This window comes from Oncorhynchus mykiss, chromosome 2, assembly GCF_013265735.2.
Source record: "Oncorhynchus mykiss isolate Arlee chromosome 2, USDA_OmykA_1.1, whole genome shotgun sequence".
NCBI lineage: Eukaryota > Metazoa > Chordata > Actinopteri > Salmoniformes > Salmonidae > Oncorhynchus > Oncorhynchus mykiss.
In genome coordinates this window covers 58034507-58058839 of record NC_048566.1, presented here as the reverse complement: position 1 = coordinate 58058839, position 24333 = coordinate 58034507, and the positions used below count along the sequence as shown (strand labels likewise).

The 24333-nt window shown below is 42.2% G+C and overlaps 1 protein-coding gene across 5 annotated transcripts in view; it reads right to left on the bottom strand.

Annotated features, from left to right (window-relative positions):
* LOC110492579 (protein tyrosine phosphatase receptor type J) overlaps positions 1-18502 on the bottom strand; it is a 69106-nt gene extending 50604 nt beyond the window's left edge. For all 5 annotated transcript variants that reach the window (XR_005037372.1, XM_021566992.2, XM_021567000.2 and 2 more), the window contains exon 1: positions 18179-18502. Coding sequence is in view for 4 of the 5 variants with exons in the window: in XM_021566992.2 (XP_021422667.2) it covers positions 18179-18256 (78 nt within the window). In the remaining variant the exon portion in view is untranslated. The remainder of the gene's footprint in view (positions 1-18178) is intronic.
* Positions 18503-24333: the final 5831 nt, after the last annotated feature.

Below are 24333 nucleotides of genomic sequence, written 5' to 3'. Positions count from 1 at the left end.
TTGGTTAAGGGCTTGTAAGTTAGCATTTCACTGTAAAGTGCATGTGACAAATACAATTTGATTTGATTTGAGAGTGTGGCTCCACATTTCTGGCTCCTACAGATGCCGCAACTTGGATAAAGTCATTCTACAGTCACATCCAAAATGATTGGCACCCTTGATAAAGATGAACAAAAAAGACTAAAATAAATAATACAAACACTGAGCTATATTGTATGATCAAAACATTTCGAAAAGTATTTTATTTTATGCAATTGCTCAGAGAAAGAGATTTTGTTTAACAAGTTTTTAAAAAATCTAAAAAAGTGATTTTTCGCAAAATGATTGACACCCCTAAATATTGTTATAACTAAAATCAAACTAAATTTAATCTGCATTATCATTCTACTTTAAATTCATCTCAGTTTAAGTAACTGTATTGTGGCCTTCTGTGGCTTCCTGTTTCACTGGGGTATAAAAATGAGGTAACACGCATGTAAAATCCCTTTGTTATCCATCACCATGGGGAAAGGCAAAGCAATCACAAATGTAAAGAGAGAAATGGTTGTTGACTTTCATAAATCAGGGAATGGGTAAAACAAAAATACTGAAAAACAATTACACTTACCGCTATTAGGGCAACAATTAAGAAGTTTAAAATCCCTGGAGCAGTGGTAAACCTGCCTGCTAGAGGACCTGAGTATATCTTGTCCCCACGCACAGTGAGAAAGGCAAAGAAAAAGTCCAAGGGCGAAAGTTTGAAAATGATAGAACTTTGCATCTTAGGGTCACCAAGTCTCTAAATCTCCAATTAGACGCCTCCTCCATGCCAATAGGCTATTTGGAAGGGTTACCATAAAAATACCTTATTGAAATCAACCAATAAATGTAAATGCCTGTAGTTTGCTAAACAGAGATGAGACAGAAATAGAGCTCTTTGATCACATACGCCAGTGGTGGGTTTGTACTTCGAAAGAAGAATGTATATACAAAAAATAACCACATACCTACTGTAAAATATGGTGGTGGATCTTTGATGTTATGGGGTTATTTTGCTTCCACTGGTCCTGGGGCCCTTGTTAAGGTCAACGGCATCGTGAACTTTACTAAGTACCGGGACATTTTAGCTAAGAACCTGGTTTCCTGGGCCAGGAGTCCCCAAGTGGATCTTCCAGCAAGACAACCCCAAGCACACATCAACATCCACAACGAAATGGTTAATTGACCACAAAATCAGAATTTTGCAATGGCCATCTCTCAGTCTCTGGACTTTGAAAACCTGTGGTTTGAATTGAAGAGGGAAGTCCCTCAGCGCAGAGCGAAGGATGTCAAGGATCAGGAAAGATTCTGTACGGAGGAATGTCCTCTGATCATCCCAATGTATTCTTCAATTTCATAAAACATTTTAGAAAAAGACTCGAAAGGAAACAGGTACCAATACATTTGACGCCAACCGTTTTTTGTTGTTTTCTTTCAGTACTTTTTTATACAAAATATTTTGCTCTGAGAAATTGTATTAGTATAAAATAATATCAATATAATTTCTTGGAGCATACAATATACAGTAGCTCTTGTATTTGTATTGTTTATTTTATACAGTCTTTTATGCGCATCTTTATCAAGGGTGCCAATCATTCTGGACTTGTCTGTGTCCCCTTTGGGCCAGATGGGTCATGACACAGGCCATCTGAAGTCTCCAAGCACATTACCTACCAGTGGAATAACCTATGTACGGCTCATAATAATGGCTGGAATGGAGCCAAAGGAATGGTATCAGATGTGGGGGTTTTCATGTGGTTGATACCACTCCATTGACTCCATTCCAGTCTTTGCTATGAGCTGTTCTCCCCTCAGCATCCTCCACTGATGTACAACCTCTACAACCTCAGGCGGCTGAAGAAATTCTGCATGGCCCACGAAGACCCTCACGAATTTCTACAGATGCACCATTGAGAGCATTCTGTCAGGCTGCATCACCGCCTGGTACGGCAACTGCACATGGCTCTCCAGAGGGTGGTGTGGTCAGCCCAACGCATCACTGGGGGACACGCTGCCTGCCCTCCAGGAAATGTACAGCACTCGGTGTCAAAGGAAGGCCAAGATGATCATCTAGGACCTCAGCCACCCGAGTCACAGTCTGTTCACTCTGCTACCTTCTGGCAGGCAGACACTGAAAAACAGCTTCTATCTCCTGGCCATCAGACTGTTGAACAGCCAATACTAGCCGGCTACCTGCCCAGTTCTCAGCCCTGCACCTTGAGACTAATGCCCCATGAATATAGAGTCATTGAACGCTGGCCACCTCATATTCTGTTTATAAACTGTTGTTTACTCACTGTGTATATTCTGTGTTCTCGACATAACCCATCCTAATATTCCTACTACTGTACATACCATTTTCTTTCCAAATTATACTGAACAAAAATATAAACACAAACATTTTTAAGATTTTACTGAGTTACAGTTCATATAAGGAAATCATTCAATTAAAATGCATTCATTAGGCCCTAATCTATGGATTTCAAATGACTGGGCAGCTAGGCCCATCCACTTGGCAGCCAGTCCCACCCACTGAGGAGCCAGGTCCAGCCAATCAGCATGAGTTTTTCCACACAAAATGGGCTTTATTACAGACAGAAATACTCCTCATCACCCCCCCCCCCCCCCCCCCCCCTCATACGATCCTGCTGGTGAAGAAACCGGATGGGCTGGGGTGGTTACACGTGGTCTGTGTTTGTGAGGCCGGTTGGACGTACTGCCAAATTCTCTAAAACGATGTCGGAGGCAGCTTATGGTACAAAAATTAACATAAAATTCCCTGGCAACAACTCTGGTGGACATTCCTGCAGTCTGCATGCCAATGGTGGACATTCCTCAAAACTTGAGACACCTGTGGCATTGTGTTGTACTGTATAACAAAACTGCACATTTTAGAGTGGCCTTTTATTGCTCCCAGCACAAGGTGCACTCGTGTAATGGTCATGCTGTTTAATCAGCTTCTTGATATGCCACACCTGTCAGGTGGATGGAGTCTCCTTGGCAAAGGAGAAATCCTCACTAATAGGGATGTTCACAAATGTGTGCACAAAATTGGAGAGAAATAAGCTTTTTGTGCGTATGGAAAATGTTTGGGATTTTTATTTCAGCTCATGAAAAGTTTCGGAGGGACACTTTGCATGTTGTGTGTATATTTTTGTTCAGTGTATATACTGTCTGTACACCCCACATACAGTGTTTATATTCTGGATTCTGACACATGCTCAATAATATATCGACTCTAGATTATTAATTGGACCCATTCTGTCTCCGGATTTCTTGTTTAGATTTTTTTTAATGATTTGTGTATTGGTATTGTATTTGCGAAACATACACTGTTGGAGCTAGAATCATAAGCATTTCACTGCACCTGCTATAACACCTACAAATCTGTGTACACGACCAATAAACTTTGATTCAGTGTTTTGTATGATGGCAACTTGCCAGTTTCCTAGTCCAGTCCACCACAACTTTTGATAAGTCAAAAGTAAACCTTCCACCAATGCAAACCGCAGGCCTTAGCTGATGTCCTGCGGTCCACTCTGTTTACCAGACGACTAAACATCACACCCACATTATCCCGTTCCCACTAGTGAGTCCCCCATACAAACCCGGTCCTCGCCAAGACAGCCTCGGCTATACAGTCCAGCAGATGAAGAGATGCATTAACTCCACTTAACATACTGGGCGTGGTCTGGTTAGAAAAGTCATATCCTTCATTACATTAGCCACAGTTGGGCACACTTGACAACTCGCGGGACGACATTGACGAGGACGTTGACTGAAATGGTGTAATAAAAAGCCAGGCCTAGACTCAGACCAACATCCAGACCCAGATGTAGAGCTTTCAGATCCAGACCTCCAGGTAGCAGCCCATCCGTTGGGACAGGAAGATATCCTCTGGGCCTACGGTCACCACTGCCTCCCCTGGTACTCCCCGGAGACCCCTCTCCCCGTCCTTACCCTTGCCATCACTATTGATATCACCAACCCTGCCACCCCTCCCAACTTCCCTCTTCGCTCAATCCCCTTTGTTCTGCTATTCTTCCTAAAGGCTAGGGGGACAGCACAGGGTGTGGGCTTGGGAGGTTGGGTTCTTTGATGCAGTTCTGGCAGTGCTAGCGTTGTGAGAAAGTGAGGAGACAGACTTGCCGGCGACTTGAAATACAGCTACAGACGTTGTTCATTAACTGACATGAACATGACCCAACAGTCTATGTTCCCCTGAAAGTCTTTCATTCTGATAAACATTCTGATAAGCGAATTTAGAGGCTACAGTAGTCCAAATGGGACTTGAACCCACAACTTTGTGATTGTCAGTCAAACACCTAAGACATGACGTCAAGAGGTCTAAACATCTTCATGGGGTTGTTGATGTTATACTATGAATGTTATATGTTCCATACACCAGATACTTGTGCATCTTGAGACATACTGTAGGAGGAAGTCATTCACTGTAGTTCTGCTCGCTCTCACCCCCCCCCTCCCCCCTCCCCAGGGGCCTTTGTAGATGACACAGGGGTCTTTGTAATGACACAAAAGGCCCCTAACCAACACATCGCCCAATCAGGAAGACATCTTTCGTAGGCCAAGCTCAATAAATCTGGCCTTGGATGTCCTCTCTGTTTGTGTGTGTCCATGAATTCTTGTGTGCATTTCACACAATATATATATATATATATATATATATATATATATATATATATACAGTTCCTTGGGACAGGGAAAAAAATCACCTAATATTTTCAAGTATTTTGTGGATACATTTTAGTATAACTTGGCTGATATTGATTGATGGAGTCCCTGCAAAACACCGGGCTAAGACAGTCTTTGGGGGTTTGCCAGCTGAAAGTGTGTGTGTGTGTGTGTGTGTGTGTGTGTGTGTGTGTGTGTGTGTACACGTGAAGGAGTGGACAGAGCATGGGGAGCCAGTCTGATGGTTTTGAAGCTGAAGTTCTACATTCTACACTGAGGGTGGAAATCCTAGAAACAGGATACATACCCTCAGAACAGCCTCAACTTGTCAGGGTATGGACTATACAAGGTCTCGAACGCGTTCCACAGGGATGCTGGCCCATGGTGACTCCAGTGCTTACCACAGTTGTGTCAAGTTGGCTGGATGGCCAAAACAATTCTTCTTTAACCTGTCTCCTCCCCTTCATCTACACTGATTGAAGTGGATTCAACGAGTGACATAGATTTTACCTGGTCAGTCTGTGTCGCAAAGCACTATCTATGAACTAGCTAATTGCTTGAAATGCTTTTCACGACCTCATGAAATTCTGGCTGGTCATGGAACCAGCATCACCCAGGTATACCCATGCTATAGAAAACCTTAAACAAATCATTTTGTTTTCACAAAACTCATTCAGAAATATGTTTCACCCAATGCAGTCATGGGAAAAATGCAGTTCCCTTTCAAAGAGGCACTATGTGTGTCTATGATGTGTGAAGTTCGTGACAAATGTCATTCTGACTTTGTAGATATTGCAAAAAAAAAAAGTTGTTTTTTTCACAAGAAGTATCTTTCATTACGTGTACCGCTTCACTGTGAAGCCAAAGGCACATTTCCACATGCATTGTGTGGACTTCTCCCAGCCAGCCAGCCAGTCGGTCTCTCTCCTGAGTGACCTAGTCATTGTTTTTAAGCTGAAACAACATCCTGGCACCAAGTAGCCCACCCTGGCCTGGCCTGCGACACACCCTGATAACAGCATGGAAGAAACACAGGTCTTCTCAGCCAGTAATTACACTGGGATGTACAGGTAACTGACAAAAAAAAGGAAACACTTGAGTAAATGAGGGATACAAACAATATTGAAAACAGGTGCTTCCACACAGGTGTGCTTCTGAGTTAATTAAGCAATTGACATCCAATCATGCTTAGGGTCATGTATAAAAATGCCCAGTTGCCCATTATTTTGGCTACCATGGCTAGAAGAGATCTCAGTGACGTTAAAATAGGGGTCTCAATGGAGCATAGGGGGTTTAATGTGTGTGTGTGCGTGCGTCAGTCACCAGATCTCAATCCAATCGAACACTTATGGTAGATTCTGGAGCCGCGCCTGAGACAACATTTCCTCTACCACCATCAACAATAAAAACTAATGATGGGATTTCTCATGGAAGAATGGTGTTGCACACCTCCAATAGAGTACCAGACACTTGTAGAACCTATGCCAAGGCACAATTAAGATGTTCCGGTGGCCCAACGGCCTATTAAGACCCTTTTATGTTGATGTTTCCTCTATATTGGCAGTCACCTTTGACCTCCACCTCAAACAAAGGAAGAGAAGTGCCACCCGACATGGTCTAACAAACCAACGCTCTGACTCCTTCGTCTGGCTGAGGTGATGACACCGCTGCTAGGCGGTGCGCCTCCGGGAGACGTTCCTTTGAACGAGAAACTAGACCGGAACAATTGGAGTGTAATCAATTACTACGCCACGGTGAACATCTGTGGTGTTTCTATCAAACGAGTGTGTGGACATTCTCTCACCACGGATGGTCTCTGTCCCTGATCCAGACATCCAGTCGTGGCATCAGCCATGTCCGCTTCTCTCTGTGGGCTGTAACTGTTCATTAACCGGTAGCCAGACATCAATGGCTAATTGAAGTGAGCGACGAGGAAGTACAAACTGCAGCTAAAACGGTAACTAACCCTGCAGGGAAATTTGGGATGATATCTCCATCCAAAGCCATGATAAGATGTACACGAGATAGCCTCTGTCTGTATTATACAGGACTTGAGCTTACAGGTTTTATTAACAGTCTCACCGTATGCCAGTCTGTTTCTGCCAGCGCTTTAGCGGGCGTTCAGGCGGACATTTTGTATCTGCCAAAAATGAATCGCACCCATTGTTATGCTATGCTAGTCATACGTTGAAGGATGATAGAGACGACACATTAAGTGATAGCATACCCATCTAGCACAAGCGCACCGCAACAGCAATCACATTTGAACCATTTTACAACCCCCAAAAACCATTTTATAATGGCCTTTCTACGATCACATTTACAACCTGTACGAGCATCATCGAACACCACGGTACTGACTGAAGCGTTCTGAATCGATCATTTTGTCTGTGGACTGTAACTGTGTAGCAGATAAGATAAGGGTTTTAGGAGAAAAGCCAGTTGTGTCACACCACGTCCCCCAGAGAGAGTTCAATGTCTGTTTGATGGCAGCCATTTTCGGATACATTTGCCTCTGGATTTGTTTGCTGAGTTTCCTGGAGTCAGTGGCTGGCAGATGTGACAGAGAGATTGTTTTCCAGTTACTGTTTAGCCAGTCACTACTTTGGCCCAAAGTAGTCAATAAAAAGGAAAATCCCTTATTGGTAATTTAATTGAAGTTTTTAAAAGAAAAGACAAGTATCTTCAGTGGATTAGCTAGTTGTTATCTAGGCTTGTCTTCTGTGTCTCTTTTTTTTGGGGTCATTTTTTTGGGGGGGGTCATTTGTGTGTGTGTGTGTGTGTGTGTGTGTGCGTGCATGCAGCCCTTTGTGCGTCTGTGTACGTGCGTGGTTGTGCATGTACCTGTGCTTTTTCATCCCATCCTACCTCCCACTCTAGTGTCCCACACCACCAACTGTATCGTGGCTCTGATCGGGATCTATGGAAATCAGCTGAGTGGTATTTGGCGTCCCAGGCCGGCGGTGCTATAGTGTGCTTTGCTGTGTGGAGATGCCTATCTGGCCTTATTGTATAACAATCGGCACCACTTCTCCCTGCTCAGGTTACTGCCCTAGCTGCAGCCGCACTCACGCAAAAACGCTAGACAGGCAGCCCAGCAAACAGTGGACAACAGGGTGTGTGTGTGTGTGTGTGTGTGTGTGTGTGTGTGTGTGTGTGTGTGTGTGTGTGTGTGTGTGTGTGTGTGTCGATACGGTCAGCAGTTGTGCACCACAGCACAATACCTATGAGAGCAAACCACCACAGCGGCATAGTGCATGAAGCACGCAAATGGGACTGAAATACTGGGCAATTTTCCTTCTTTCATTGTAAAACAGTGAAGCCAATCGGTGGTTCACAAAGATCTTGGATACTGAGAGCTATGTTTATCCACAGCTGAAGTGTCAATTTTATCATACCAACCATACACTAAATCCCAGTTCAGGGGAAACGATGTAACCCACCAACTTGTCGACTCTTTCGCTGTGCTAAACTCTCTCTTTATTTTTCTCTCTCTCTTTCTCTCTCTCTCCAAAGTTTAAACAAGTTCTCTGTTAAGTTAGACCCCCCCCCCCACACACACACACTCACTCTCTCTCTCTCTCTCTCTCTCTCTCTCTCTCTCTCTCCTGGCACAGCGCCAGTTTCCTCATCCTTAAAGGAGAACTTATCCTGACCTTTCCAGTTCAGCCCCTCCCCGTCCACCCAGCCCAAAAAAAGAAAACGGCTTTTACATTGCGCATCCCAACGTCCGGGCCGTAGCTCCTTCATAGGCCACCAGTGATAGAGGGAGCGATTAGGCATCTGCTGACAATAAGAGCTTTGAATCAGTCAGTCAGTCAGAGAAGCTGGTCTCTCATTCACATGGGGCTGTAGCCCTGGGTCTCTTTGTCAGGCGTTATAGACATGCAGAGGAGTCAGAGGCCTGTTCAGAAGGCAACATGTTTGGGGCTGTTAATTTGGAAGTGGCCTGTCTGGATTCTGATAGGGGATAGAGGGAGTGGGCTGTGCAGCATTCCATTAAAGCACACTTGATATGACCAGTTGTGTGACAGCCGTACTTTTGACCCGCGATGGACACAGGCGCCTCTGTGCTGTTTGAGATCAGGCTTAATAAGTCCTGATTTCCAAAAGGTAAAGGATAAGATGTCAGTTCTATATGTTGCGCATTGGAGGCTCCTCAGAGGAGGAAGGGGAGGACCATCCTCCTTAGTGAATTTCATAAAAATAAACATTTTAAAACTTGAAAAAGTAATAATTTTAAAATAAAACTATACTAAATATATTCACGTTACCAAAGAATTCATTAAAACACACTGTTTTGCAATGAAGGCCTATATTAGACTCAACCGCACCATGGTGTAGCTGGAGGACAGCTAGCTTCCGCCCTCCTCTTGGTACGTTGACTTCAATACAAACCTAGGAGGCTCTTGGTTCCCACCCCCTTCCATGGAGTTACACAGTAATTATGACAACTTCCGGAGGACGTCCTCCAACCTATCAGAGCTCTTGCAGCATGAACTGACATGTTGTCCACCCAATCAAAGGATCAGCGAATGAATCTAGTACTGAAAGCATAAGCTGCAGCTAGCTAGAACTGCAGTGCATAAAATATGGTGAGTAGTTGACTCAAAGAGAGAGCGAGACAATAATTGAAAAGTTTTCAACAAATGTATTTCTTCAAAAATGAAGGAGAAGCAAGAGAGAGATTTAGTCATTTTTTTCACTTTCAGTTTCACTTACTTAGCTAGCAAATGCAGCTGATTAGTTGAGTTACTCAAACACTCTGCTCAAACAGAGGGATGCTATGTTAGCTAGCTGGCTATGACTAACCAACACAACACTGGAACTCTTCCAAATCAAGTTAAGCTTTTGCTTTTATTAATTTATTGCCACCTGGGCGTGCCAGTGTAACTGCTTACTGACTATACAAATTAACGTTACTGCATGATTGTAGTAGGTTTAGTAACGCATTAGTTCTATTAATTATGTTGACTAGGATTTTACTTTAGCTAATATGGGGACAATGATGTAGGTTGTGTGTAGCGGTTATGACATGGTTTGGCTTGGAAAGTTTTTTTTGCCTGGTCACATACAGCTGATGTGTTGTTCATTGAAGGCAAAAGGTTCAAACAAAGGGAAAATGTGAGAGGGAAAACGACGTGGCTGCTATGAAAGTGAACTGTGTTTATGCGTGCTCAGGGGTGTATTCAATCCACCGATTCTGTTGAAAGAAGTTTGTTAAACGAAAGCAAACGAAATGGGGATAAAAATACCTGAATTTGTCCAATAGAAACTCTCGTTTGCAACTGTTGGACTAATGATTAGATAAGCTAGATGCAGGCAAGAGTGTGCAAGACGGTATTGAATGTGTCACTGTCTGTCCATGTGTCACGGTCTGTCATCTCAATTTTTTTCTCTCGACCTGTGTGCACCTAAGTTGTAAACTTTCATTCACAGGCTAGGTTGTAGCAACCTCATGATGATTATAGGGAACATTAGAGTATCATGTAGTAGCCTAAACCTATCGATGTTACATTGAACTGGGTAAATGGAATATGAATGATAGTCATCCAACATGCTGTAACAGAAATAAGGCCATGCTCATGAGAAAAATAATTGTCTTCCCTCATCATAAACGGCACTGACCACCACCAATGTTGCGTGGCACCAAACACGACTTCAAAGTGCTGTGATTGTGTTAGTGTAAATGGAAATTCAACAGAGGTATTGTGTCACAATTTTGTTTAGGGAACAAAGTACAGTAAAGCCTCTACTCAAAAGTCTTCTGTCCCCATCTAACCTGTGTGTGTGTGTGTGTGTGTGTGTGTGTGTGTGTGTGTGTGTGTGTGTGTGTGTGTGTCTGTGTGTGTGTGTGTGTGTGTGTGTCCATGCTTTTTATTCCAGGAAAACACCCCTAAATGTAGATGTGACCGCAACTTGTACACAGCTGCGTACGTAACTATAAAAGGGGACGAGAGAAAAGGACTCGCTTCCTTGTTCCCGAGATGGACCCACTGATAGCAACGTCACAATTTTCCCATCAAAAATGAGTTCACGGGCAGAGAAGTCATTTCACACACACAGACGAGAGTAATCATTCCATGATAAAGTCATGCAAAGCAATGTACTTTTCCTCGGTCTTTAATTGCCGGGTCTCGCTCTCCGAACTGTAGCTGCTATCTCACCACCCACACTGTAGTTAACAGGGCTATTTGATCTCAGAGGCCATGTCGATGCTGCCGTCTGAAAATCCTTTCATGTGTACAAATCACATACAAATTTCCCTGTTACGAAATAAATAGGGATGTGACAGTCTATTGTGATGCTGTCTTTTTGCTTGTGTGGGTGCTGGAGGTGGCATTCAATGCAAATAAACGCATTTGGAAGATTGACTGTCGATACTTGTACGGTGAACAAAATTTAGCTCCCTGTTTTTATGTCAACTTCTCGTCTGCTTTTAGTACACACACTGAGTATACGAAACATGAAGAACTTGTCAGGGTACGGACTCTACAAGGTGTCGAAAGTGTTCCACAGGGATGCTGACCCATGTTGACTCCAATGCTTCCCACAGTTGTGGCAAGTTGGCTCGATGTCCTTTTGGGCGGTGGACCATTGTGGATACACACAGGAAACAGTTGAGCATGAAAAACCTCTCCTCCTCCTTCATCTACACTGATTGAAGTCGATGTAACAAGTGGCATCAATAAGGGATCATGGCTTTCACCTGGTTAGTCTGTCATGGAAAGAGCAGGTGTTCTTAATGTTTTGTAAACTCAGAATTCTGCATTTCAATACGAAAACAGTCTCTCCCGCTCATCTATTATTATTAAACACAAAACACAAAACCCAAAGACCCTATGGGCCAATGGGGAAACGGGATGATCTTCAGATCCAATGTTAACCTATCAGTTCCATCACTCGCTCAGATTTTTACGTGTCCTTCCATTGGACACCTAGAGGGGAGCGAGGGCTCCCGACCCATGCTCCCCATACAACCTGACAGAGCTTGAGAGAATCGGCAGAGAAGAATATGAGAAGCTCCCCAAATACAGGCGTGGCAAGCTTGTAGCATCATACCCAAGAAGACTCGAGGCTGTAATCACTGCCAAAGGTGCTTCAACAAAGTACTGAATAAAGGGTCTGAATACTTATGTAAATGTGATATTTCCGTTTTTTTTTTATAAATGTGCAAAAAATGTGAACAACCTGTTTTTGTATTGTCATTATGGGGTATTGTGTGTAGATTGATGGGGGGGGGGGTTATTTAATACATTTTAGAATAAGGCTGTAATGTTACAAAATGTGGTAAAAGTCAATGGGTCTGAATACTTTCATCCTTGGGAAACAGTAGATGAGAAGGGGCACAGAGAAGGAAGAGGAAGGGGAAGGATGAGAAAGCGGGGAAGAGAAGTGGGAGTGATGTAGTCAGTATGGGAGGAGAGCATTACATACATAGTTGGCGAGAAAGAGAGTAAGAGAAAAGGCAAAAGAACAAAAAAAATTGCCAGCAAGAACAATAACAGGAACGAGATTATGTAAAATACTTTCAAGTGCCTTTTCCCTATTGACCTTTCGACCCCTGGGTCCTTTGAGCTGTGAAACACAAAGGTGCCCTCCTCTGAAATGGGTCTTATCTTATCGGTCCCCTACCCACCATCATCATCACCATAATCTCTCCCTTTGGTGGCACTGCCAGCCACTGTTCAATCATGCACGCACACATTCTCACAACCCATGGTTATCAGTACCCGAGAGCTATCAATAGGAACTCGCTCTCAACCACATACAAATCCTAATCTCAAAGCCTTCCACAGTCCCCCAGGGGCCAGCCTAGCACAAACTGAGGGTTATTCGAAAAATGGCTGCAATGGTAGCGTCTATTTCTCACAGCTTTTCTCTATTTCAAACAATGTTCCTTATTGACCGTAAAAGATCGGTAGAGCGAAACGTGGAGGTTTATGAAGTAATATCAGTGAAGAATTCTGTTAATTATTTTGTATTTTTGAAATAAAGGTTTAATTTTCTCTAAATCCAATATGGCCAATCCTTCTTCCCACTATCCACTTCAGAGGACGACTTTGATATTCGAACATGGGATCATTATACGGTTTTACTTAAATCTTTCCACCCAGTGCTAGGTCACCCTTCTCAGCCCTCCCATTTCCCAATTTTTCTGCTGATTTGGTTATATATGAATTCAACTAATTAGCAAAAAATCTCTGAAGCTGGAGACTCATATCTCCCTCACTAGCTTTAAGCACCAGCTGTCAGAGCAGCTCACAGATCACTGCACCTGTACATAGCCCTTCTATCTACCTACCTCATCCCCATACAGTATTTATTTATTTATCTTGCTCCTTTGCACCCCGGTATCTCTACTTGCACATTCATCTTCTGCACATCTACCATTCCAGTGTTTAATTGCTATATTGTAATTACTTTGCCACCATGGCCTATTTTTTGCCTTAACTCCCTTATCTTACCTCATTTGCACTCACTGTATATAGACTTTTTGTTTCCTTTTGTTCTACTGTATTATTGACTATGCTTTGTTTATTCATGTGTAACACACATGTGTAACTCTGTGTTGTTGTATGTGTCGAAATGGTACGCTGTATCTTGGCCAGGTCACAGTTGCAAATGAGAACTTGTTCTCAACTAGCCTACCTGATTAAATAAAGGTGAAATAAAATAAAATTAGCATAATGCTTCAGTTGAACAACAGATTCTGCTAACTTCCCTTGTGATATTTACCCTTTAACTATAGTGCAGTTCACCTCAGAGGCCGGACTGTCTCTTCTACCTGTGTTATATTAACAGGATTAAAAATCAGTTTTGCATATGTACCATGACCTCTTCTCATCACGATCACTGTGTGTACTCTTCATAGAAGTTGGCAAGGTGATAAGGCATCGCCTTACCACACCACTACATCACCACTTCCTCATCACCCTTAAATTACCCCGTTTAAAATGTTTTAATTTGAAATGTAACCTTTATTTAACTTGGCAAGTCCGTTAAGAACAGATTCTTATGTACAATGACGGCCTACTCCGGCCAAACCCGGACGATGCTGGGCCAATCGGGCGCCGCCCTATGGGACTCCCGATCACATCTGGTTGTGATACAGCCTGGATTCGAAACAGGGTGCCTGTAGTGACGCCTCAAGTACTGAGACGCAGTGCCTTAGACCGCTGCGCCACTCGGGAAGCCCTTAGGCTGGGTGGACACGCCAAACCAAAGCTTCTCACTGTTTGGGGCACTTTTCATAAGCACAGCTCCTTCAAATCTACTACCAGTGGAACTACCATTGGAATAACATATGTATTTAACTTGTAACAAGCAAGTCATCACATGCCGTTTGTGGAATACTTTTGATTCACTTTTCAATATTATGTTATATTATTCAATAAATAATTTAGTAAATTTAAGATTACGGATGTAAAGCGTTGCCCTGAGCTCTCTCTCTCTCAGCCTGAAGTCTTACTCCTGTAGCCTACACGTTATACATAGGGGCAATAAAGTATTTAGTCAGCCACCAATTGTGCAAGTTCTCCCACTTAAAAAGATGAGAGAGGCCTGTAATTTTCATTATAGGTACACTTCAACTATGACAGACAAAATGAGAAGAAAAAAATCCAGAAAATCACATTGTAGGATTTTTTATGAATTTATTTGCAAATTATGGTGGAAAATAAGTATTTGGTCAATAACAAAAGTTTATCTCAATACTTTGTTATAGACCCTTTGTTGGCAATGACAGAGGTCAAACGTTTTCTGTAAGTCTTCACAAGGTTTTCACACACTGTTGCTGGTATTTTGGCCCATTCCTCCATGCAGATCTCCTCTAGAGCAATGATGTTTTGGAGCTGTTGCTGGGCAACACGGACTTTCAACTTCCTCCAAAGATTTTCTATGGGGTTGAGATCTGGAGACTGGCTAGGCCACTCCAGGACCTTGAAATGCTTCTTACGAAGCCACTCCTTCGTTGCCCGGGCGGTGTGTTTGGGATCATTGTCATGCTGAAAGACCCAGCCACGTTTCATCTTCAATGCCCTTGCTGATGGTAGGCTTTGTTACTTTGGTCCCAGCTCTCCTGCCTGGTGCAGGTCTGCAATTTTGTTTCTGGTGTCCTTTGACAGCTCTTTGGTCTTGGCCATAGTGGAGTTTGGAGTGTGACTGTTTGAGGTTGTGGACAGGTGTCTTTTATACTGATAACAAGTTCAGACAGGTGCCATTAATACAGGTAACGAGTGGAGGACAGAGGAGCCTCTTAAAGAAGACGTTACAGGTCTGTGAGAGACAGAAATCTTGCTTGTTTGTAGGTGACCAAATGCTTATTTTCCACCATAATTTGCAAATAAATTCATTAAAAATCCTACAATGTGATTTTCTAGAATTTTTTTTCTAATTTTGTCTGTCATAGTTGAAGTGTACCCATGATGAAAATTACAGGCCTATCATCTTTTTAAGTGGGAGAACTTGCACAATTGGTGGCTGAGTAAATACTTTTTTGCCCCACTGTATATGAGGACCCACATCCAAAACAGCATGATCATGTCAGGATACAAGCACAGCCCTCTCAAGTACTCACTCACACACACACACACACACACACACACACACACACACACACACACACACACACACACACACACACACACAGTCCTCATTCAATTCCTGAACCCTTTGTGTGGGACTCACACATCTTCACATGCCATTCTCACTCACCCTCTCCAGAAAGATCAGTTGGAGAGCGGTGGACCTAGTTTATAGTCAAATAGTGATAGGATAAGCACAGGTTAAATGGCTAATGGGCTCCAGCAACTACAGTGCCTTGCAAAAGTATTCCTTGGATTTCTTCACAATGTATTGTTACAACGTGGGATTAATTGAATTGTCGTTTTTTTGTCAACAATCTACACAAAATACTCTGTCAAAGTGGAAGAAAAATTATATATATTTTTAAAGATGAATAGAAATTCAATAACAAAAATATTGTCATTGCATAAGTATTCAACTCCCCAAGTCAATACATGTTTAAAAACACCTTTGGCATCGATTACAGCTATGAGTTTTGGGTAAGTCTATAAAAGAGCTATGCACACCTGGATTGTGCAATATTTCCCCATTATGATTTTCAAAATTCTTCAAGCCCTGTCAAGATGTTGGGGATCATGGCAAGACAGCAAGTTCAAGTCTTGCCATAGATTTTCAAGCAGATTTAGGTCTAAACTATAACTTGGCCATTCACTCACTGTCTTATTGGTAAGCAAGTTTTCCTCCAGGATTTTGCCTGTTCTTAGCTCCATCCTGTTTCTTTTTATCCTGGAAAAAATCCCCAGTATTTGCTGATGTCAAGCATACCCATACCATGATGCAGCCACCACCAAGCTTGAAAATAAGGAGGTAGTTACTCTGTGATGTGTTGTGTTGGATTTCCCCCAAAAAATAAGGCTTTACATTCAGGCTCAAAAAGTATTATTTTGCTGTGTTTTTTGTTGTTGTTGCAGTATTAATTTAGTGCCTTGTTGCATGTTTTGGAATATTTGTATTCTGTATGTTTGTATTCTTCTTTTCACTCTGTCATTTAGGTCATTATTATTATTATTATTGTGGGGTCACTACAATGTTGTTAATCCATCCTCAATTTTCTCCCATCACAGCAATTGAACTCTGTAGCTGTTTTTTAAAATTATTTTTCTTTATTACGGATGTCCTCAATGGTAACATCCCTGAGCAGTTTTATTCCGGTCCTGCAGCTCAGTTCAGAAGAATAACTATATTTGAAGTGTCTGGGTGGTTTAATGTATACATAATCCACAGCATAATTATTAACTTGACCATACTTAGAGATATTTAAGGTCAGATTTGTTATTGTTACCCATCCACCAATCACTGCCCTTCATTATGAGGCTTTCGAAACGATCCCTGGTCTTTGTAGTTCAATTAAAAATATACATATATATTTCACCTTTATTTAACCAGTTAGGCCAGTTGAGAACAAGTTCTCATTTACAACTGAAACCTGGCCAAGATAAAGCAAAGCAGTGTGACAAAAAAAAACACAGAGTTACACATGGAATAAACAAACGTACAGTCAATAACACAATAGAAAAACTATATACAGTGTGTGCAAATAAAGTAAGGAGGTAAGGCAATAAATAGGCCATAGTAGCGAAGTAATTGCAATTTAGCAAATTAAAACTGAAGTGATAGATGTGCAGATGATGATGTGCAAGTAGAAATACTGGTGTGCAAAAGAGCAAGTAAATAAAAACAATATGGGGATGAGGTAGGTAGTTGGGTGGGCTATTTACAGATGGGTGCTTGAAATTCAATACTTACAGATGTATGTATGGGGGACAGAGAAAGGGTTAGTCATTCAAAAATCATGTCAACCCCTATTATTCCACACTTAGTGAGTCCATGTAACTTATTATGTGATTTTGTAGAGCAACATTTGATTCCTGACCTAATTTAGGCTTGCCTAAACAAAGTGGCTGAATACTTATGCAACAACTATATTCTAATATGATTATTTAGAGTATTTTGTGTAGATTCTTGACAATTTTTTTGTAAACAATTATAACAATTTAAATCCCGCTTTGGGGTCTGACAACTTTTGCAAGCACTGTTTGTGCAAAGCATGTTTAAAGTTGTGTTTGTGTATATTGTGCCCTATTCCTTGCGAATTAAGTTTCTGTTGATATTGTTGGTGTTTGTATGAATATGACGTTCTACTATTACAGATGGGTCTGTAGTACCTAATCTAGTAGCTGGCAATACGCTTGTTGTGTAGCCTATTGTATATGTTGAGTTCATTAAAATACCCTTTAACAAAAGACATATGAATAAATATCAAATAGCCTAAAGAGAACAATAAGAATCACACCCATATTATGCCTAAATATAAAATACTGAATCCCAGAGTGGCATTTTTACATTTACTGTATGATATAATTGTCAAAAAATGTGAGGGTATTGGAGAGAGATTAACACATTCTCTCACATCCAACTGAATGCAGACAATCCTGGGCCCCCATGCGAATAAATAGCTTAATATTGTTGAAACGTAAAGGTCAATGTATTAATTACTTAGTGACATGAATTGATTACAGTCCTAATTCCAACAAGACCGTATTCATTGCACAATGGAAGCACTGTCATAAACGGAATACTTTCTGTAACCTTTCAAATTGAATGGATTTGACAGAGAAAAAAAAATCGAAAAATAAGATGTTCCATTATTATTATTATTCAATGACTTTACAAACTCATGTTTACAGACTCTTTATACAGACTGATAGTGATAGGCCTAAGTCTTACATGCTGCAGCCGCTTGCTGGCAAAAGAACAGAACAGGTGCAATGTTCAGCATCGTCATTTATTACACAATATTGTGGCTTTTCTATAGAAACAACAAGACCGTAAAACCTCTCCAAGTTGTGTTTATGTTGTCAAATATAAATCAATCACTTACTTTGAGAAACAGATATAGGACGACAGACGTCCTGAGAAGAACACCGAAGCAGAACATTCGGCTCATGGCTCCAAGCATCTGGGAGAAACTTCACAAGCGTTTCTTGCTGGTGTGCGCTTGCAATTCCAAACGTTACTTTTTTTTCTCGAAAACTATCTCCTCGACTTTTGATTTTATAGACGCGTACAGTTTAGCCTTGTCGCTGGTGTGGTCTTGTAAACTGTTGCGTTGGCTCGGGTCGCCAAATGAGTGGTGGTGTTTATAGGAAGAAGTTACTTTTCTGTGTCCCCTTTTGCGGGGTGGAGCGGTGGCCTCTGGCGTCACTTTCAGAAGTTATAGCTCTGTGCATGCCTGTACAGTCAGCTTGGCTATGCGCCTCCTCCTCTCCTTCACTTTCTGGCAATGGTCTCTGTGGTCATTTAATCAATGCTGTTGCTAAAGTTACCGGGTCCTCTTCCTCCGCGAGGACTTCGGGGAGGAAGTATTTTCATTCAGAAATGTAGCCATCCCACATTCTTGCCATAACTCCGCGAAACAGTGTTAGGGGTTCCTCAACAATTCCAAGCACAGCCAAGGCAAATGTTTATGGAAACTAAAATCACAGCTTTCGGTAAGTATGTTCTAAAACATAAGTATGTTCTAAAACATGTGTACATACCAATAACATTTAATTTGAAGTCTTATCTCCACACCTAAATCATTTTAATATTATTTATATTGTGTGTATTGATACTGGTTGTTTACAATGGGCCTATGTCCCTTATTTGCATACACCAGACCTGAGTCATATACCAAATATATTGAAATGGCTTGATTTTGTTGGTCCGGTATTTGAAGGAAAACATGGAGTAGTCCCAAAAGTGCAATCCCTTAAATCAAGTGTAGCTTAAATGCTAGACCCAATCCACAAGATACATACGTGTTTTTCATACAGTAAATTCGAGAAGTATTCAGACCCCTTGACCTTTTCCACATTGTTACTTTACAGCCTTATTCTAAATTGATTAAATACATTTTAAAAATCCTCATCAATCTACACACAATATCCCATAATGACAAACTGAAACAAGTTTTGTAGAAATCTCAGCTAATTTATCAAATAAAAAAAAAATCTTATTTACATAAGTTTTCCAACTCTTTGCTATGAGACTTGAAACTTAGCTCAGGTTCATCCTGTTTCCATTGATCATCCTTGATGTTTCTACAACTTGACTGGAGACCACCTGTGGTAAATTCAATTGATTGGACATGATTTGGAAAGGCACACACCTGTCTATATAAGGTCCTACAGTTGACAGTGCACGTCAGAGCAAAAAACAAGCCATGAGATCGAAGAAATTGTCCGTAGAGCTCCGAGACAGGATTGTGTCGAAGCACAGATCTGGGGAAGGGTGACAATAAATGTCTGCAGCATTGAAGATCTCCAAGACCATAATGGCCTCCATCATTCTTAAATGGACAAAGTTTGGAACCCCCAAAAGTCTTCATAGAGCTGGCCACCTGGCCAAACTGAGGAATCAGGGGAGAAGGGCCTTGGTCAGAGAGGTGACCAAGAACCCGATGGTCAATCTGACAGAGCCTCAGAGTTCCTCTGTGAAGATGGGAGAACCTTCCAGAAAGACAACCATCTCTGATGCACTCCACCAATCAGGCCTTTATGGTATTGGCCAGATGGAAGCCACTCCTCAGTAAAAAGCACATGACAGCCCGCTTGGAGTTTGTCAAAAGGCACCTAAAGGACTCTCAGACCATGAGAAACAAGATTGGACTCTGTGGCCTGAATGCTAAGCGTCACATCTGGAAGAAACCTGGCACTGTCCCTACGGTGAAGCATGGTGGGATGTTTTTCAGTGGCAGGGACTGGGAGACTAGTCAGGATCGAGGGAAAGATGAACGGAGCAAAGTACAGAGAGATCCTTGCTGAACACCTGCTCCAGAGCGCTCAGGACCTCAGACTGGGGCGAAGGTTCACCTTCTAACAGGACAACGACCCTGAGCACACAGCCAAGACAACGCAGAAGTGACTTCGGGACAAGTCTCTGAATGTCCCTTAGTGGCCCAGCCAGAGACCGGACTTGAATCCGATTGAACGTTCTGGAGAGACCTGAATATAGCTTTGCAGCGACGCTCCTCATCCATCCAACCTGGCAGAGCTTGAGAGGATCTGCAGAGAAGAATGAGAGAAACTCCCCAAATACAGGTGTGCCAAGCTTGTAGCGTCATACCTAAGAAGACTCGAGGCTGTAATCGCTGCCAAAGATTCTTCAACAAAGTACTGAGTAAAGGGTCTGAATACTTCTGTAAATGTAATATTTCCGTTTTTTATCTGTTTGTCATTATGATGTAGTGTGTGTAGATTGATGAGGGGAAAAAACAATTCAATACATTTTTGAATAAGGCTGTGACGTAACAAAATGTGGAAAAAGTCAAGGTGTCTGAATACTTTCCGAATACACTGTATGTTTCGTTGCGAAAACGTTACTATTGATGTTCCTGACCAGATTTCACTTGTTTTCCCAAATGAAGCTCTAGGTAGCTACAGGAACACACTCTAAAAAGGTGGGGTTCAACAAGGGTTCTTCTAAGATTCTCAAAGTTCTTCGAAAGAACCTTAAGGTTCTTGGCACCGAAAATGGCCCCCAAAAGGTTCTTCCTCTCAAGCTCTGTTCATCGAGTTACCTCCTTATGTCACGCCCTGACCTTAAAGAGTCTCTTTTTGGTTTGGTCAGGGTGTGATTTAGGCGGGCATTCTATGTCCTTTATTTCTATGATTTGTGTTTCTATGTGTTGGCCGGGTATGGTTCTCAATCAGGGACAGCTGTCTATCGTTGTCTCTGATTGGGAATCATACTTAGGTAGCCCTTTTTCCCTCCTTTCAGTATGGGTAGTTAACTTTGTTTGTGGTACTATAGCCCTGTAAGCTTCGCGGTTGTTTCTGTCGTTTGTTGTTTTGTTGGCGACATTGACTAAGATAAAAGAAAATGAACGCTCACAACGCTGCACTTTGGTCTACTTCGAACGACATCCGTGACACCTTAGTTGGTGGGGGTTCTTTTGGGAACCTCACTGCCCAACTGAAACATTTGAATTTGATTCTGAAAGGACAGCAGGTGTGGGCACTTCACTGAAAAATGTAGAAATCTCCTAAATTTAAGGTTTGTCCCCTGTATAATCTAAATTGATATTGTTTTCTGATCATTCCATCTATCTATTCATATTGATTCACATTTTTCTAAAACACAAAATGGACACAATTTAATGGATATCAATCAACAAATACCAAATAAGGAGGTTCCTCGATGAAGCTGGGGCAATTGTGCGCCGCCCTATGGGACTCCCGATCACGGCCGGTTGTGCCTTAGACCTCTACGCCACTCAGGAGGCCTAGACCTTATATGAGTGGTTCCACTAGACCTTATTAGCCTTTAAAATTAACCTTTTTCTGACAATACATTACATGCTGTATATCATAAGGCCTTTCTTTGAGGGCATAGTTATCACAGAATTGAGAATTAGAATACTAGAATGGAAATGAAACTTCTTATGACGGTCTAAAGGTCAGCCACCATGGGTGTTGCAAATTCCTACTTAAACAAACACTTTATTAGAGCTGATGCTGTTACACTTTCTCAGTGTTAGATAATTGACTCCTGTGTTGTTACCCAACTCGTTTTGGGGTGTTGTTCTAACACTAGGGAATAGCCTTATTTGCATATTTATTTCCCAGGGTGCCTTTTGAGTACATTGTTTTAGGTACATAAAGGTTTGCCCTCCTTCAAAAGAAGAAGGGAGGAAAGGAAACAAAAGCACTCAGGTTCCAGCCAGAGCAAATACTGAACACAATGGACTTTCCTAATTAAGGAAAAGGGGTTATATATACTGGCTGCTGGCCACACGTGTCCCGAGGTGTCTTCAAGGGGCTTTAGGCTGCATTATAATCCAAAAACCTTGCTCCCTCCTTTCTACCCTTGTTGACTCCCTTCCTTCTACCCTCGTTGATTCCCTGCGTGAATTGGGTGTATTTTTCCACGTGTAGGTCAGCTCATCAGGTAGGCTAAGACAAGTCGAGTTTCAACCGACACCGAATGATACTGTAAGAGTAGGGGTGCAGGTTTTGGACTGTAAAACTCCTGAGTATGCAAAAGTTTGTTACAGCTCTAACAAACCTGATTCTACTAATGAGCTACCAATCAGGACATTCATTAGCTGGATCAGATGTGTTAGATTACGGCTGGAGCAAAAGCCTGGAAGCAAAGGAGGTCTCCAGGAGGAGGGCCACTTTGCTCCAAGACGTAGAGAGGTTGAGTCTGTCTCTAACAGGGCGATTGAAAGTTGAGCATGTGTCAACAATGGAGGTTGAGCCTGTCTGCATCACACCTTTTACACCGGATGGGCAGACACATTCTCCCCCCCCCCCCAACAATTCCACTGGAGTTTCATTAAAATAAATATAAGATAATTATGGGAGGATGTTTTTAAAACGGTCAGATCCAAATGGGCCTCGCCTTTCCTCTGTCACATACTCTAGCAAACTAAGACTGTTCCCTCTGCACCCTCCACTGCTCTCGGGCCTCTCTGGTTTGGAGAGAAAAACGTTATGAAAACAAATGTTTGTGATGCTTGTGTCAGCATTTCATGTTAGATATTCCCCAAGGAGCCCCATGAAGGAAATACCCATTTAAGTCACATTGGGACCCAATGTAAACTGGGAATGTTTCTTATTCACTTCCTGGAATATCAACTGTGCTTGTGAGTTTAACCATGTCTTACTCCCGGAAACTCCACATAATGACCTTCCTAGGAAAAGATGGACGGGGCCACTCAGTGTCTGCAGAAAGTGTAGTTTAAGCTTATACAGAGTTCATGGTAGCCGGGTTGCCTGATATGGCAACCAGGGCAGGCTAAGTTCAGGGAGGAAGGTGAGGAGAGGAGAAAGTGATTACTGTATATGAATGGACAAAGCCATCGATCACGTGACATCATTCATTCCTATGTGAAGACTCAATGATGCATTGAAGCCAAATGATGTCGATTAAGATGGCATCTCATGGATTCATAATACGCGCAGTTTGAGCTACTCCAGGATATGACTTTGCAAGAGTACTAGAGGCTGCCATTAGCAACTTAATTATCTGTATAACTTCTGTAATAATCGGTTCAAGGACACACATCTGGTGTATTAGAAGCAATCATTGGGACCATGACTGTTTTCTAAACATATTTTTGTTTACACGAAGATTGACATTTTCCCATTCACTATAATGGAGGATCCTGTTTTCTGTTAAAAATACATTCTTTAGGCGGGGGAGGGGGGGATAAGTCCTCTTCAGTCAGGATCACAGAGTCCCTCTGTTGTATTGGACTGTACTGGTCTGTACTCAATAAAATGTATTTATAATGCCATTTTTTTACATCAGCCGATGTCACAAAGTGCTGTACAGAAACCCAGCCTAAAACCCCAAACAGCAAGCAATGCAGATGTAGAAGCACAGTGGCTAGGAAAAACTCCCTAGAAAGGCAGGAACATAGGAAGAAACCAAGAGAGGAACCAGGCTCTGAGGGCTGGCCAGTCCTCTTCTGGCTGTGCCGAGTGGAGATTATAACAGTACATGACCAAGATGTTCAAACATTCATAGATGACCAGCAGAGTCAAATAATAATAATCACAGTGGTTGTAGAGGGTGCAACAGGTCAGCACCTCAGGAGTGAATGCCAGTTGGCTTTTCATAGCCGATCATTCAGAGATTAGAAACAGCAGGTGCGATAAAGCGAGTCGAAAACAGCAGGTCCAGGAGAAGGTAGTACGTCCGGGGGAACAGGTCAGGGTTCCATAGCCGCAGGCAGAACAGTTGAAACTGGAGCAGCAGCACGACCAGGTCGACTGGGGACACAAGGAGTCATCAGGCCAGGTCGTCCTGAGGTCCTCAAAGAGAAGAGAAGAGAGAATCCTTAAATTCACACAGGACACTATTCTGTACTCAATATCCAAACGCTTGGCTAAAAGGGAGAGTACTTTTTAATGTCTTTTTACATTGGAAATCTCTGTCCCAACCATCCATTAAAGGGCATAGAGTTCCATTTAAGTCTGTATGAAACTGTCATTTTCCACTATGTACCCCCCTGAGAATTCTCTCTTTCTCTCTCTCTCTGCCTCC